Source organism: Capsicum annuum, chromosome 11 (assembly GCF_002878395.1).
Source record: "Capsicum annuum cultivar UCD-10X-F1 chromosome 11, UCD10Xv1.1, whole genome shotgun sequence".
NCBI lineage: Eukaryota > Viridiplantae > Streptophyta > Magnoliopsida > Solanales > Solanaceae > Capsicum > Capsicum annuum.
Window position 1 is genome coordinate 32086218 of NC_061121.1, and position 17076 is coordinate 32103293.

At 32.5% G+C, this 17076-nt stretch overlaps 2 protein-coding genes across 2 annotated transcripts; one reads left to right on the forward strand and one right to left on the reverse strand.

Moving 5' to 3' along the window:
- The first annotated feature begins 3401 nt into the window (after positions 1-3401).
- LOC107847816 (LRR receptor-like serine/threonine-protein kinase FLS2) lies at positions 3402-5908 on the forward strand. The gene has a single exon (XM_016692322.2). The coding sequence runs from the start codon at positions 3892-3894 to the stop codon at positions 5794-5796; it is 1905 nt and encodes a 634-aa protein (XP_016547808.1). The 5' UTR covers positions 3402-3891; the 3' UTR covers positions 5797-5908.
- A 341-nt stretch (positions 5909-6249) lies between these two features.
- Positions 6250-14286, reverse strand: LOC107847817. Its single transcript, XM_016692323.2, has 9 exons — positions 13680-14286; positions 11464-11547; positions 10875-11366; positions 9195-9330; positions 8832-8994; positions 8150-8278; positions 7623-7817; positions 6831-6953; positions 6250-6717 (listed from the first exon to the last, which is right to left on the reverse strand). Exons 1-9 carry the CDS (start codon positions 13870-13872, stop codon positions 6622-6624), a joined length of 1611 nt encoding a protein of 536 aa, XP_016547809.1. The 5' UTR covers positions 13873-14286; the 3' UTR covers positions 6250-6621.
- Between the last annotated feature and the right edge of the window lie 2790 nt (positions 14287-17076).

Here is a 17076-nt window from a genome sequence, read left to right on the forward strand (position 1 = left end):
TAGAAAGAGAGTGATTTCAAGAGGTGGAAGAAAGAGACGGATATATATATATATATAAAATTTATTATGTGGCATTAAAAAATGACATAACATTTAATATAATATTTAAAAATAACGTGGAAGCTGATGTGGAGGTGGTTGTGTAACACACGCTGAAATAGAGTTTAAAGTATTGAGTTGAGGGGTTCAGATGACAAAAGTCTAAGTAGAGACGTTCACTTTACAAATTCGGACACGTACAACGGTCCGCCGAGCTATTTTGCCAAAAAAAATATAAGTTTTACTTTTTTAGCTGTGAATATTAGAAGGAAGAAACCTTGAACGGCATACGAGTGGGCCTCTCAAAGTTATATATCAACTAGAAAGAATATTATTTGGTCAATATATTACTACTATTAATAAGTGTGAAGAAGCAGACAACACTTCGTCGATATGTCTGTTTCTTCACCTGCTTCAGCTACTTCGTGATTTTACTATATTATCCCTAATTAATTATTATAAGTCATTTACATATAAAAAAAAAATTTAATAAAAAAGTAAAATAGACATTTATGACATGTCTGCTTCAGCTGCTTCAACCGTAATTTTATTATATCACCTCTAATTAATTATTATAAGTCATCTAGGTATTAAAAAATTAATAATATTTAATTAAAAAATAACCATTTATGACATATCTCAGTTGCTTTAACCCGTGATTTAGCTACATCATACCTAATTAATTACTATAAGTCATTTACACATTGAAAAAATAATAATATTTAATAAGAAAATAAATAGACATTTATGACATATCTATATCAATTGTTTCTACCCGTAATTTTACTATATCATCCCTAATTAATTATTATGAATCATTTACGTATTAGAAAATTGATAATATTTAGTAAAAAAAATAAAAATAAACATTTATGACATGTCTTTTCAGTTGCTTTAAATCATAATTTTACTATATCACTCTAATTAATTATCATACTTCGTTCAAATATTAAAAAATTAATAATAAAAAAGACAGAAAGTGATAAATTAAGTCTTGATGTTTTATATTAACTTGACGCCTTATATGAGACCCACTTAAATTTTTTTCATAAATATTTTTTTATCGAAACTTTGCTATATCACTTGTAATTAGTTATTATAAGTCATTTAAGACATGTATGTTTCGCTACTTCAATCATAATATTTGCTTGACTTTAGAAATTATATTAGTATCACTTAAACTGGAATAGAATAAAAAGTATTATAAATCACAATAATTAAAACTTAAATTATTTTTAAAGTATAATTGACTATCAACGCCACAAAAGTTTTAACGAGAGGAGAGTATTATAAATTATAATAGTTATCGGCCTAAAATAGTAAAATACAGTGCTGAAAAGTATTATAAATTACAATAGCTAACAACTTAAAATATTTAAAAATATATTAAAAATATAATTGATTATCTAAATTTTATTTTGCTACATAAATTAAGACCAAATAAATACGTAAAAATACTATAAATACAATAATTAACAACTTTAAAAATTTTATAAGATATAGAATATTTAACGGACTCTCGAAATTATATCAGTGTCACTTTAATTTAAATAGAAGAAAAAATATTATAAATCACAATAATTAAAAATTTAAATTATTTTAAAAATATAATTGACTATCAATATCATAAAAGTTTGGACAGGGAGAGTAACATATATTAATTGAAAATTACACGAAAAGTATTATAAATTTTAATAGTTGGTAGTTTAAAATGTCTAAGAAAATTAATCTGTTATATATTTCGAAAAAAATATGTAAAAAAATATTATAAATCACAATAATTAACAATTTAAAATTTTTTGAAATGTGATATATTTGATTGAATGTCGCAATTCTATCAGTACCACTTAAATTGTAATTGAAGAAAAAGTATTATAAATTTTAATAATTAAAAATTTAAATTATTTTAAATATATAATTAACTATAAATACCAAAAAAATTAAACAAAAAAGTAACATATATTATTTGAGAATTACATAAAAAATTATTATAAATTATAAGTAATAATTTACCACTTAAATATATAAAAATATATTAAAAATATGATGAATTATATAAATTTTATTCGTATAACATAAATTTAAAAAAAATAGTACATATTGAATCCGTGCTACCACGGATCATATTGAATCAGCATCTAGTATAGGTTAAATCTGCAGTGAAATTTGACAAAACAAGTACAAGTTTCCAAGGACAAAATAGAGTTTTGGCGCTTATGAGGTACCAAAGGCATTGGTCGTCTGTCAACACTGCTGGCAAAGCAGTGGATTAGTTTAGTTATCCTAAAAATCTATTGGGAGAACAAAAACCTCTGTGTACAACTGACAATTGTAACGTTTAATAAAGTCTAGATTTGCTTCTCTTCATTTCTTTAATGTTCAGTTCTACCTCTCATTTCTATGTTTAAAAAAGCAAATACTCTCTCTTTTCATGAACATTTTAAAATATACTTTTAATTATATTAATATGAGAAGGGTTGCAAACTTATAATATTTTTGTTATAATTTTTAAATATTTAAATTTTAAATTATTAATCTACTTTAATTTATTTTTGAATTTTAATTAAATTAATTTTCATAAAATGTTGCGGGACAAGTAAAGATGTTCAGAGGGAGTAACAATTACTTCCTTCCTCTCAAGATCAGAAGCGGACCTACCTTGGCAGTAGAAGATGCACGTGCACCCGCTAGCCTCAAGAAAAACTCTGTATATATAGTTTGTATATCTGTATATCTATCAGGGTGTTATATTAAATATATGTTGTGCACACCCGAAAACAATTGACTTGATTGGTAAGATGGTTGAGCATGCCAATTAAAGTCTTTTTTATTGTGTGATGACTCGAGTTTGAAGCCCAACAACAACATTTTTTTATTGTCCCTTTTTTCAAAATACACTATCTGTTGTTTTCTGTTTGAAATTTTAAGTGCAATCACACACACATATCAATTGATTAAAGAAAAAAAATCCTACTTAGTAATCACTTATTTTACACTTTTTCTTTTTTCTTTTGTGTAGTGTGGACATTATCAACGTATTTTTCATTTTATTTCAAAATACAAGCTCCCTTCCAACTTCAAAATGTAGATATTTTCCCCATCTTGTACTGTAAATGTTTATTTCTTTTATCTTTTGATCATTAACTTATTTTTTATTTAAAAAATTAGTAATTTAAAGTTTGAGATAGGTTTAAGCCAAACATTTTCCGTACAATCATTTAGCAAACAAATCTCTCAAATTTTTATCTTTTTCAAAAACTTTTTATTATTATTTAAAATATAAAAGTGCATTGAATTCAAGTATGATGGATAACACACTTTTTTCATATTAAATCTAATTAATGATATTCAATAATATTAAAAGTTTGCTTATAAAATACTATAATTAATAAGTTTTCAAAGAACTGCATATCGAACTTTGACACTATTAATTACTATGTTAAATGCACCTATCAAATTCAAATCATGGGTTCGCGCTCAAGATGCTCATTTCACACCCATTAAGAAGAAGAATAAATAGAAAATTTAATTTACTAAGTTACCTTATTTTTATTAGATATTTCTTTCAGAATTTAGCACTAGATCTTTAATACGGGATTAGTGGGAAAAACATACTAATTTTTATTCTGAATTCCGAAGTTGAGACTTATTATGGGACAAATTGCTTTTGCTAAAAGTGACACCTAATTTGGGGAGGAGGGAGTAACACAAGATTACATGTTTTTCAGCATATTACAATCTGTAAAGAAAGAAACAACATCATTGTCTTAGAGATCTTGGACCATCATTACAATTCACAAAAGTCTCTCCAACTTTTCTAGCAAACTTGAGACCATCTGCCAAAAAAGAAAAATGGGTTCTCAAGTTCTTTGGTTTCTTGTGTTGTTAACTCTCACAACAATTTGCAAAAGTAAGTCATGTCATCCAAATGACTTAAAAGGCCTTCAAGATTTCAAGGCTGGAATTCGTTCAGATACTTCTGGCAGATTAAGTAAATGGAAAAACCAAGATTGTTGTAAATGGGAAGGTATTTCTTGTAATGAAGCTGGAAGAGTTGCAAGTATTATCCTACCAGGTCTATATACTTCAGATGGTGCACCAGTGCAATCTACTATGGTAGGGGAATTGTCACCTTCAATCACACTTATCGACTTTCTTGAAGTTATCGATATAGGTGAACTCGGTGGTCTAACGGGGAAAATTCCTACTTCAATTGGTTTACATCTTCCACATCTCAGGAAACTCAACTTTCTTGGAAACCAGTTTACTGGAGCATTACCAGAAAGTATATGTAAGTTGTCTAAACTTGAAGAAATGTATCTACAAGAAAATGTTTTTTCAGGATTTGTTCCATCATGTATAGGAGGTGTCAAGAATCTTCGAAGAGTGGATGTCCATTCAAATAAACTTTCTGGTGTGATTCCTGAGTCTATAACAAGGTTGACAAATTTAGAGAGTTTGTGTCTTCAAGATAATTTCTTCACAGGGATCATACCAGAAAACATTGGCAATCTGCAAGAATTGAAAGAGCTTGATTTGTCTAAGAACTCGTTAACAGGGATAATCCCTCGTTCCATTGTCAAACTAAATTCCATTTCAATTCTTTACCTGAATGCCAACCAGCTCGAGGGAGAGATACCGCCTTCAAAACCTGGTCAATTGTCTTCTCTGAGCTTTATAAGATTGCAGAATAATCGCCTCAGTGGAATGATACCTTCATCTATTGGCTACTTGACCTCCCTTCAGAGACTCTCACTTACAAACAATCAGCTTAAGGGCTCTATTCCTTCAAGTTTAGGCAATATGAAGTCACTGACACAGTTATATCTAAGTAACAACCAATTATCTGGTCAGTTGCCAAGATCAATAGGCGGCCTTTCTGAGCTTCTTTTACTGAGTATATCTCGTAACATGATTGAAGGACCGTTACCTGGTGAAATTTCTTCCCTTTCAAATCTTCAATCACTGGATCTTTCATTCAACAATCTGAATATGTCAACCATCCCCAAGTGGCTCATGCAGTTGCCATCACTGTCGCGAATTTACTTGGCAGGATGTGAAATTCATGGTGAAATTCCAGATTACATTGCCAAGTCATTGCTGGAACTAGACTTGTCAGCTAACCATCTTTCAGGAAGGATACCAGCTTGGATTGGTAGCTTATCGCGGCTTTATTCTTTGAACCTTTCTAAGAACAAGTTAGTGTCTGAGATTCCTTCAACATTCACAAATCTTGAGATTCTGGGAGTGCTAGACCTTCACTCAAACAAGCTAGAAGGCAGTGTGGATGCAGTTCTCCAGATGAAGAGCAAGTTTGTAGGAGGATCATTGACATATCTTGATCTGTCTGATAACAGTTTCTCAAGTGGTGTTGAACAGATTGGTGTGGGCGGACAAGAACATATCCAACACTTAAATCTATCCCATAACTTTCTCAAAGGTAGATTCCCAACCTCCATAGAAACATTGAAATCACTAGAGACTTTGGATCTCAGTCACAACGGATTAGGCTCTAACCTGCCGATATCACTGGCAAATGTTACCGCTCTGGAGAAACTGATGCTGCACAAAAATCAATTCACAGGCAGAATCCCTGAGGAGTTTTTGAAGTTGAAAAACCTGAAAGAATTGAACCTTTCAGACAATCTTCTTGAAGGAAAAATACCTTATGGGAAGCCATTTCTTGATTTTCCTCAGAGCTCATTCTCTAGAAATAGAGGTTTGTGTGGGAAACCCCTTCCTCCCTGTAAATCTTGAGCTTCAGTTGCTCTTCACAAAATTTTCTAGAAACAATTCAATATAGAGGATTCAAACTGCTAATGTAACTCTTCGATTCAACTGCTAATGCAACTCTTTGCTACCTAATCACTATATACAGATAGCAAGTAACGTATAACAGATGGTAAGTAACCAGATATACAACATACCCAGAGTAATCTCACAAATGCGGTTTGGAGAGGGTAGGATGTACGCAAGCCTTACCCTAGCTTTGTAAGGTAGGGAGAAAAGTTAAATTACACTGGTCATGCAAACAAATTTTACATTGTCAGTAGAAGTATATATGTAGTTTTGGTGATAATTAAAACGCATGTCCATTCGCATTGAAACCTTCCCTCACCTTACACATTAGAATATAAGAAAACAAGCACTAAAAATCCATGTTGCTGAAAAGTTAATTGAACAGATTGCTACATTATCAAACAAAAAGAATGAATTAGAATCTATTCCATTAACTGATTTTTCAATGTTGTCCATGAATTCATACAAATATATAGCTAATGTAAGCTATCACTTTCCCAGAACTCATGTCATAAAAGGTAGGTGGCATAGGAGTAGGCCACGAACAGACAAGTTCAAGGAGGACCCCTATGGTGATCTGAATGTGAGATCATCCTTAACAGTTCCCGTTGAACTTGCTACGCTTATAATCTCCCTGACACTGAAGATTTTGATAATTGGGGATAGGGTGGGACTGAGAGAGATAGGCACCAAAAGCGAGGGACAACTCAACTTCTCTAAGTTATTTCTTTATTTGCCATATCTTGACACTTCCACTGACTCTGCGGCTAATTCAAGGGCTCTCTATTCCAACCCCAGTTGCTGATAATTCGCATAGTCAATTTCATTTAACCGTATACAACATAAAACCTGCTCCGGCAATTCTTCAGCTTTGTTTCCCTGCTTGGAAAGTGGTAAAACACATTACCTAGGTGGAAAAAATGATTTCCAAGGACTAAAAAGAATCTGGAAGAAAAGAAAAAAAGAGTGGAATGTTGGAGACAGATACTTGCCTGAATTGTTAACCCAACATCCAAGCAACAGAGCTTTAGTCTATCTAGGAATGTTTCAAAACCCTTCCTCGAGATGTAACTGAATCTATGCATATCTATGTCAACCTCAAAGTAATTCTCTCCCTGCAAAAAGATCATTAGTAACCGAAGTAAGAATCAAAAAAAATTCCTAATCCAAAAAATGGGCAACAGTCTAGATGTATGCTAACTAAAACATTTTTTTCATAAATTTTGGATGGAAAAGTTTAAGTGAGGACATCTTATGCTTCTGTAACCGTAACAACTACAAAGTAAAATATATAACTACACTACTGGTATGGTCTAAAAGAACATAATGCAAGAAAACAATATCGCCCCAGGAAAAAACTGTTACTCTGAGATAGAAGTTAAAATGTGAGATGAAATCCTGCGAAGAAATAATTTTCTACTAAACTAAAGAGTGCCCAACACAATTTGCAACAAAAGATCGTTCATGTTTCATCAGTCATTCTAGAAACAATTCTCAGTTCATTCAGCTATCTTTATTGATAGGTAACTACTTTATTATCCTAGCCACCGTGGAAGTGTCTTAATCTACTACTGGATACACCAGATTATTTGATGATATTTCCCAGTTCGAAACAGCATGTTCCCCTTCTCCCAAAAACTAAATGTAGGAACTAAATTCCCTCATTATTTCAAAAATCATTTTAAAAGGGAATGACAGGGACATTTAACAGGTTTGAGTAGAACTTGATGTGTAACTAAATCGTACTCAAACCTAAAAAAGAACAAAATTTTGGCCAAATGTACCTTGAAAAACTCATGTTGAGGACGTGAAAGAACAGGTTTTTCACTGTAGGCATGCATAAGCTTCCTCTCTGCCACACTTAATGGGAGTTCCTCCATATTTGCTACACGACCTAATATCTTCAGTCGTTCCCTAAAGGGCACAGTATGTTCAACAGGAAAAGTCCTTACTTTTTCCACTTCATCATCAATCAGCCTCTGTCCAAGATAAGACGGGGAGGAAAGTGAGAACTAGTTCAAATAGGAACTCGGCAGTTTGCGAAAGAAAATCTGACTAAAGTAAATATGATGGTTCTATCCTGAAACATGGAAGATATGATAGCAAGCTACAAAAGACCTAGTGAAGATGACTCAACACTACAAAGGATGCATAAAAAAGTAGATAGAACTACGAACGAAGCGGAAAAAGATGACAGTATCAAATGGAGAAACCAACAGTACAAGAGAATGACTTTGAAACGAGTCATACACGGAAAAAGAAAAGGCAATAAAAAGAATAAATATGAGAAAACATGAACGCTCAAACTTACCCTGATACTCTCTTGAAAATGAGGAGGAAGTTCCTTAGCGTAACTTTCTGAAAGCTTAAAATACAAGACAAAACTCATCCCTTCACCATCAGTTTCACCTTGAAAAATTGTGGTAGGATATAATGGGATCTGCAGAATAAAAACAGTACCCCCGCAACATGAGAGAATAATTAAGTATAAAGTAGCTAATCCTGTGATTAAAGAAAATTAAGAAAGTGTAAAGAGGCTAATCCTGGGAATACACATTAACAAAGTAACCAGTGATGCCTACATGGGTACATTTAATTTCAACAGCAGACATGAAATCCAAAAAGCCCAAGTTGACTGTTAATGGGAGCACTTGGAACATAGGAAAACTAAAAGCACAAGGCAAGGTTAAGGGGACTATACAACAACAACAATAACATACCCAGTGAAATCCCACAAGGTTAAAAGTACAATGAAAATGGCTGAATAGAAGACACGGGAATTAAATGCCTACTTAAATAATGAAACTCTTTGTACGATCAGGAGTTCAGGAAACACCATGATAAAGTAGGATTAGTGGTTACACTACATTCATTTACTCAAATTGCCCCATGCGAGGCCAGGAATTCCTATTAATTTAACACCGTTGAAAGCTTTTATGAAAAGAGAAAGATGACGTAAATACTCATTTCAATAATTCAGATATCAATCATACCTGGACGTTCACAACAAGGATGGGAGGAAGTGTTCCAGAATGTTCAATGAAAGGAAGTTCCACAAGTCGGGCAATATGAAATATTTTTCTCTGGCTTAAAAATACATCAACTCCAAAAGGATAATATGCTGCATAATTTGGAGCAAACACCTTCTTTTTATCCCTGCACAAAAGAAAATGTTTGAAATGAAATGCCTTATAAAAAAGATGAACTAGTGCAGCGGCAGCTGGCAGCCTGGCACATATCTATATGCATTTTGATTATTATTATATAGATGCTCTAAGTTTTTATATGATTAGACACATCTTTATAAATGTTTTGTATGTGTTGCATGTGAGTGCTAAGAGAGAGAAGCACTTTACCTGAAATAGTTTTCTCCCCGAACCCTGAAAGTTCCCGGTTCAATATGGGACCAACTATCAGGCATTTTCTTCTCCAACCGGCAAACTGGTACTTGGGAACCAGCTATTGGTCTTTGAAGCAGGGCTTTAGACGAAACTGTACCACATAAAAGGATAAGAGTCAGTTTGTTTTGCCTCAGTTTCCTTATCTGTTTCGCAGTTAGCATGTATGCTTCCCATTTACAAATCAAAATCTAGAGTGCAAACTTCTCATGCTCAAAATTGTGTTATGATGCAAACGTTATCCACTTACTCTTGATCATAGTAACTCCGTTCCTCATTCCTTCTCTTCCTGACTTTGCTAGTTAGTTTTATGGCAAGGTCAACGAAAACTGTACACTTCAGCATACAACTTTATGATTTACACCCCTAAAAGCAGATTACTAAGATGAAAAGCTCAAAAACAATGTTCATAACTCCACAGAGAGGGAAAGCAGAGAAACCAGAAAGGTAAACCAATTTGAGTCAACCAAAGACCATGTTAAGTGCCCCCACCTTCATACCTCTATTTACTAGGAGAATTTTTGTTAAGGAGGAACTTGATCACAAAGACTATTGATTGATACATCCACACTAATAACAGCCCCAAGCCAATAGGGGGAGTAACTGTATCATCTCTCACGTCAAATGCACCAAATATCCTCCATTTGGATTGCAATAACAAATCACATCCCTGAAATAATTGCACATCCCACACTGCCCCCACCTTTTTATTGCAATGATTCAGTGCTAAACCTGCTATCTTGTTACTTATAAGGGGTGTCGATAAAACAGAATGTAGCATACATGTGTAACATTGTATTCGGCTATGGTCATCTTTTAACTTTAGAGCAAAGCACATGTTAAGGGATTCATCCACCTGTAGCAGTTCAGACTCATCTACTCTCAGCACAAAGTACAAAGCTATGAGCTCATCTGAATAACACTTGGTCTTCAATCTTTCAGAAAGTGAAGGAGCATTAAAACCAAGAGGAATACATACACACAACATAAATATCCTAATAACAGCATCAGACTAGGTTTTTATACCCAACATTTCATCACTGCCTCATACTTCACTAACTACAGTTTACACAAACTTTGGAGCACTCAGACCATAGAAAGAAGAATAAACAGCTCAAACGTTGTCCATGACTATCTGCAAGTAATATTTCTAGGAGAGCTGAAGACAACTTAATTTTCCAAATAATATTTCTTGCTGGCATCAGATGGGACAAAGTTTTGGCAGTAAGAGGAAAGAAGTTGAATATAAAAAGTTCTCTTTCGAAGAAGAAAAAATCCACAACAATATTAAATCCTGTGATAGGCTAAGGTCAAAAAAGCAATTTATGAAATTTCGTCATTCTTGCACATTGTTGATGGAAGCATAAGCTAGTTTATTCATTTGTGCATTTGACAAAAGGCAGTCACAATATTACTGTCTTCAATACAATCTTACCTTATCAAAAAACTAATTCCAGAAGAGTACTGACAATTATTAGAAGTACATGTTAATCCCCAATCTCTATGCCATTGACTATTAGAAATAGATATGAAAACCGAATCAATTATGGAAGCACATTCAAAAACTTTGCACTGAAGCAACTAGACCAAAAGGCTGGGTTTAGATTGGAAGGGTAAAGGGCAGACATAGAAACTTACGTAAAGAAGCAACAGGATTTCCTTCTTTCAATTTGAAGGGAAGTTTTAAGGCAGCTTTCTTCCTTGCACTTGGTGAAGTAGAGCTAAGAGATTGTTTCTTATCAACTGGTGCAACCGTGGATGCAAGACAGGGCAAACAGTTGTTTGAAAGAATCCCACAGTTATCTAACAAACCGTCATCCCTTCTACTACTTCCATTAGCAGAGGAAGAGATTTCATCAAGGAACACGGGTTGTACCTCACTGTGAGGTCCTTCAAGTCTCATTCTAGAATCTGCGTCTTTTGAAGGCAACATATTGCTTGGGTTGATTGCAGTTTTAGCTGAACAACCGCCAGAGCTACAAGTAGGATTGCTTATTGATAATTCTCCCTGCCTCTGCAAGTCGGAGGATAACCTGTAGTGGGCATTGACATCAACATCCCCATGATGGACATCTTTTGCAGAAGCTACACTAGTCCGCCCACAATCAAAGCTGTTGAGAGAAAGCACATCTGCAGAATATTGTGATTACATTTCTATTCTTAGATACACAGCATGCAATTTCTCAACTGCAATTAGAACGTATAATCTGAAATGAGAAAGCCATACCATCAGCAACACTCTGGAAATCTTCATCACTGCCATCAGATTCGAATATTGCAGCAGAATCAAACCATGCTTCTTCAGTACTTCCTGTTATTGCATTATACAGTAGCACAAAACGTAAGAGAAGGCTAGTTCCAATGGTTTATCTGCTATAGACTATTCAGCTTTAGGTTGAACAGATAGAAGTAACGTGAAGCTAAACTAAGCAAAACAACCCCCCAGGAATGATTGGAAGGTAACTAAAGATATGATATAGATGATATCCAGCATGATCGAAAAGACACCTGCTTAATTCCAGTTTCAAAGGCACACCATGCATTTTAGGATAAGTAGAAACATTGCAATGATATTAGCAACTTTCAGTAATTTAGAATTGTATAAAATAGATAAAAGGAACCATCAATTTTTACCATACAAAAAGAACGTGAGTCTTTCTTTGGGAATTCAACTTGTACAGTCAATAACTGCCAAGCAAACTGCATTCAGGTGCATGTGATAGGTACCATATCTCATCCAAAGAAGAACATTCTTATGCCTTTCTCAACAATTTGGCATCACTTCTCCTCATATCTCCAGGTGTTATATGCCGCAATATATACAGATTGCAATTGAGAGTACAAACCATACACTTAAATCGATTTATATGGGTGCATAACATAAACAATAGAGCTGTCAAAACAGTTCCTTTTCATTTGCCGCTTCCTCCTTCATCCAGTAATAGGAACAAGTCTTGAAAATGTCATTGGAACCTTAACATTCTTATTGTAAGTAAGGAGGAATTAGCTACAGCCCGCCACTAAAGTATTTTTGTTTCTTCCTGACGGTGGTGTTCGGTCCATATAGCGCACAACGAAAAAGTGTGTTCAAGGTAAATCATATAAACTCTTTCTTGCTCTTTTTTTTTTTGATAACGTGGTGTCCGGGCTCTTTTTTGCCCATTATTTGTGTTCATTTGGTCTTTTTTACCTCATTTAGGTTCCAGAATCCTATTTTTACACCATTAAAGTATAATATCACACTCTCTTCAGCTCAACCACTTCTTTAGGCTCTCCCTAAGCCCAAACCGCTCCACCCTCTCCTCAACAATAACATACCCAGACCCCATATAATCCCACATGTGGAGTCTGGGGATGGTAGAGTGTATTCAGAAATCACCCCTACCTCGAGAGGTAAAGAGGCTATTAACGTTAGACCTCAGCTCGAAAAAAAATAATTCAAAGCAAGTCGAAAAAAAAATAACAAGACTGAAGGAGTCCTGGAAACAAAAACAAAATAAAAAATGAGCTACTCCAAAGAAAGTTGAAATTTTTTCCTCAGAAAACATCTAACCAAACCACCAAAGAAAAATGCAGCCCACCAACCTCCATATTTCCAACCTTCAATTCAACTTTTAAATAAACCAAATTCAGAAATTTAACTCCAAAACACAAACTAGTTTCACACTCCATCCGCATTAATACATCGAATTTCAATAATGGGCTGATTCCTCGGATGGTCACTCAACTAATACGTAGTTATTATCTCACAAAGTTGACTTTCTTCTTGATTCCATTTTTCTTCAACAAAAGAAAGCGACTTTATGTGACAAAAGTACTATTTGCCGAGTGACCATCTGAGAAATCAACTCATTCAATAATCACAAATACGCTGAACATGATTTCTCATATGGTCACTCAACTAGTAGTTATTACCTCAATACATCGACTTTCTTCTTGATTCCAATTTTCTCCACTAAAAGAAAATAAATTTCTAAGATAACAACTATTAGCCGAGTGACCATTTGACAAATCAACTCATTCAATAACCACAATTACATTGAACATGATTCCTCACATGGTCACTCATCTAATAGTTACTATATCAAAAACTCGACCTTTTTTCTCGATTCCAATTGCCTTCAAACAAAAGAAAACAACTTTCTGACATAATAACTATTAGTCGAGTGACGAGTGACCACCTGAGAAATCAACTCATTCAATAATCACAATTACATGGAACATGATTTCTCACATGTCACTTAACCAATAGTTTTTTCTTTCTTCTTGATTCCAATGTTCTTCAACAAACGAAACCGACTTTCTGACACAATAACAATTAGCTGAGCGACCATATGAGAAATCAGCTCATTCAATAATCATAATCAAAATGAACATGAAAACCAACAAATGCCCAACAAATACAGATTAATGTACACACAGAATCAATTAAATAAAAGTTACCATTGAAAGTAGGATTGTTGAAAGAGCGATCCAAAGGGAAAGAAGACTTATCAACTTTATCAGCTGATCTATCTGATACATGTGAAGACACCCTTTTCTTTACACTTTTTGTTTTCTTCCTACACTTCTTCTTTGTACCTCCTATCAATCGACCTCCAACACAACCATTTGGTCTTGATACACACCCTCCCATCCCCACCCCCACCCCACTTCACCTCACCCCACCCCACCCCACCACCCCACACTAACAAGATTATGAAAAGGGTGTTTCAGAAACAGGAAAAGAAATTATGGGGATCAAGAAAATAGAGGTGACCATGTAATCTTGAATAATAAAAATGTGATCTTTATTGAATTAGATTTATGATGTTATGTAGAAAGAAACAAGTAATTTCCCTCTTTATTCTCTTTCAACCTCCTCTTCTCCTTCTTCCACCTTCTCTACTACCATCATAGTTATAAAATCTTGAAAATAAAATCCTTTTTTATTTAAATTTTTCAATTCTTTTAATTTATTTTGCAATTTACGTGAATTTCAGAGCTAGAAAAAAAAAAGGGGAAGAAAGAAAGAAAAATAAAATTCCAAACTTGAAAGTTCCACCCTGGGAACAGGGAAAAGTCAAATTTAATGGTACACATACACAGAGAGGTAAATACATAGGTGAATTACTTTAGGTGCCACGTTACACAAGACAACAAACACTCCCTCAGCCACACGCACACACAGCCAAGAGCCAACTACTTATTTTTCGTCCTATATTACTTGTCTTTATTTTCTGTTTAACATATTTTAAAAAATTATAAATAAAAAGTATTTTTTTATTCTAAGATCAGCGATAATTTTAATTTAAATATGTCTCTTAAAAGTATGCATTTATTAACTCATCTTTAATAAAAGTATGCATTTATTCCGGATATCGCGCATAGCAATAGTTTTAGTGTATTGAGTTGTCCTTTTACTAATTTTTAATTATTCATCATAAAAATATACATATATTATTTTTTAATTTATTTACATCAAAAGAAAAATATTTTTTTATATTTTATTCTCAATAGTAATAACTTATTCACCAAATAAATTTCAAAATCTAATACTCTCTTCGTTTTAAAAAGAATGATCTACTTTCTTTTTTAGCTCGTGTCAAAAAAAAGATTCTTTTCTTTTTTTGATAATACTTTAATTTCAACTTTCCACGTGGCATGGTTAGGATCACAAGATTAAAGGGCATTTTAGTACATTTGACATAACTTTAATTTAAAACCATAAGATCTAAAAGTCTTTTTTATATTTTTAAATTTTGTGTCAAGTTAAAGTAGGTCATTTTTTTTAAACAGAAAGTACCAAACATCAATTAAAATAAATATTGAGATAAAAACATATGTTAATATTTATTTCTTTAAGAGACGTGCAAAATTTAAAGTGAACAAGTATTCCAAAAGTAAACACACAGGGAGTACTTTGAAAGAAATGTAGCTACTCATTTAGTACTTAATTTTTAATTATATAAGAATCTCTTTATTTAAATAAGTATAAAATTGAAAGAACATGATTTATATCTTCTTGATAACATTAAATACGAATTATTTTGAGGTAAAATAAAAAAATAAAAACATCACTTATTTTAAAACAGGAGGAATGCTTTTATTTAATTTAACCTTAACACTTTCTAATATATATAATATTATTTATTTTTATAAATAAATAATTTTTAAAGGTAAAACTAAGAAAAGTTAATTAATTTTATTTTAATTTTATAAATTGATAAATATTTTGGATAAAACATTTTAAGTGTGTGAATTTTCTGGTAAAAGATTTTATGGAATTGCAGTTCGCATGTGAGAATAAGAGTGATTACGTGGGATGAGCAGTCAGATTCTTTTGTTTTTTATTTCCTAAAAAAGTGGTCAGATTTTTTATGATAATGTAATTTTTAGCCTACTTTTGGAATTTTATGTTTTATATTATATTTTAATTAAGTTCCTATCTATCAGAATCAAAATATAGTACAAACAATTTTTTTTTTGCCGTTTTCTTAACAAATAGTGATTTTGTTGAACAACCATGGCAACCAATTGAATTGCGTTTTGTCATTCTTTTGGTTTAAAAAGGAATTGTCCTATAATTGATTATAAAGGTATTTGGGACTATATAATATAGCATTATCATTCCCTGCACTTTGCTTAGTTTCTAAATTTGGAAATATTAGGAAACTAAAACAAAGTGTTGGAGAAGAACAAGGAAACTATTACAATTATGTCCATAACTTGTACGTATAACTTGTTCTTTTGATGTTTATGTTTACCTAATGTAAGGTAATGAATAAATCAAAACGGAAGTTTTAAATGACAACTCAAGATTAAGGTATTAATATTAAAAAAAAAATATTAATGTTATGGAAGATTAAGTTTGTCTTTATCGGATTTACATATTGAATTATCGAGCGATATAATGGGATAAATTTCTCCATCCTTAGCTAGACGTATCATAATTGAGTCTTGAATAAAGATATTCTAGAGAGGAAGTGATTTAATAAGTGATTCATGACAAAAAATATAAGTTAACTGAATCAGTGAATATATAATGTAGATTAAACCAAGAAAACAAAAAATTATATATTCTTACAGAGCGGTTGTCAGAATGACTATGTTGTAAGGACTAAAGTGTTAGTCAATCAAGAATTCATACGCCCAAATGATGAAAGTAATGAAAATAAAAATACTTAAATAGTATGTGTAGGCATGCTAGGAGAGACAGGACTACGAATGATAGTATACAAATCAATTGGTGGGACTGATCTCCGTGGAACACAAAATTCAGAAAATGAGATTGAGATGATTCGAACGTGTGAAAAGGAGGAGCACATATGCCTAATGAGGAGGTATGAGAAATTGACAATAATAGGCTTAAAGAAAAATAGTGGTAAACTGATACATAATTTGGGAGAGGTGATCATTATTAGATAGAGCCTAAACTAAATAGGAGAGCATGAAGGTCGAGGATTAGTTAGGAAAGCATGGAACCTTATTCTTTTTAGTACACTATGATTATTTCTTTTATTTGATTATCTTTACATTTTTTGTTGTTGATATTTTCATTTAATTTTTATTCTTGTATTTTTCAAATTTAATTTTGTAAAATATTTTCAATTTTAATTAAAAATTATCAAAGACAACTTCTCCATCTCATCGAACTGAATAGCATCTACTTACACCTCATGATTTGCTGACCTTACTTTGTAAATTTACATAAATTTGTTGCTATTATTATTAATTTTTTTTCTAAAAAGTGTGTACTACTCCTAATAGAATTAGTTATTATATTTCCTTTTTAGGTTAAAACATCAAATAAAGTATATCTTCCCAATCATCACTTGATTAAACAAAGTAAAAAGGAAGG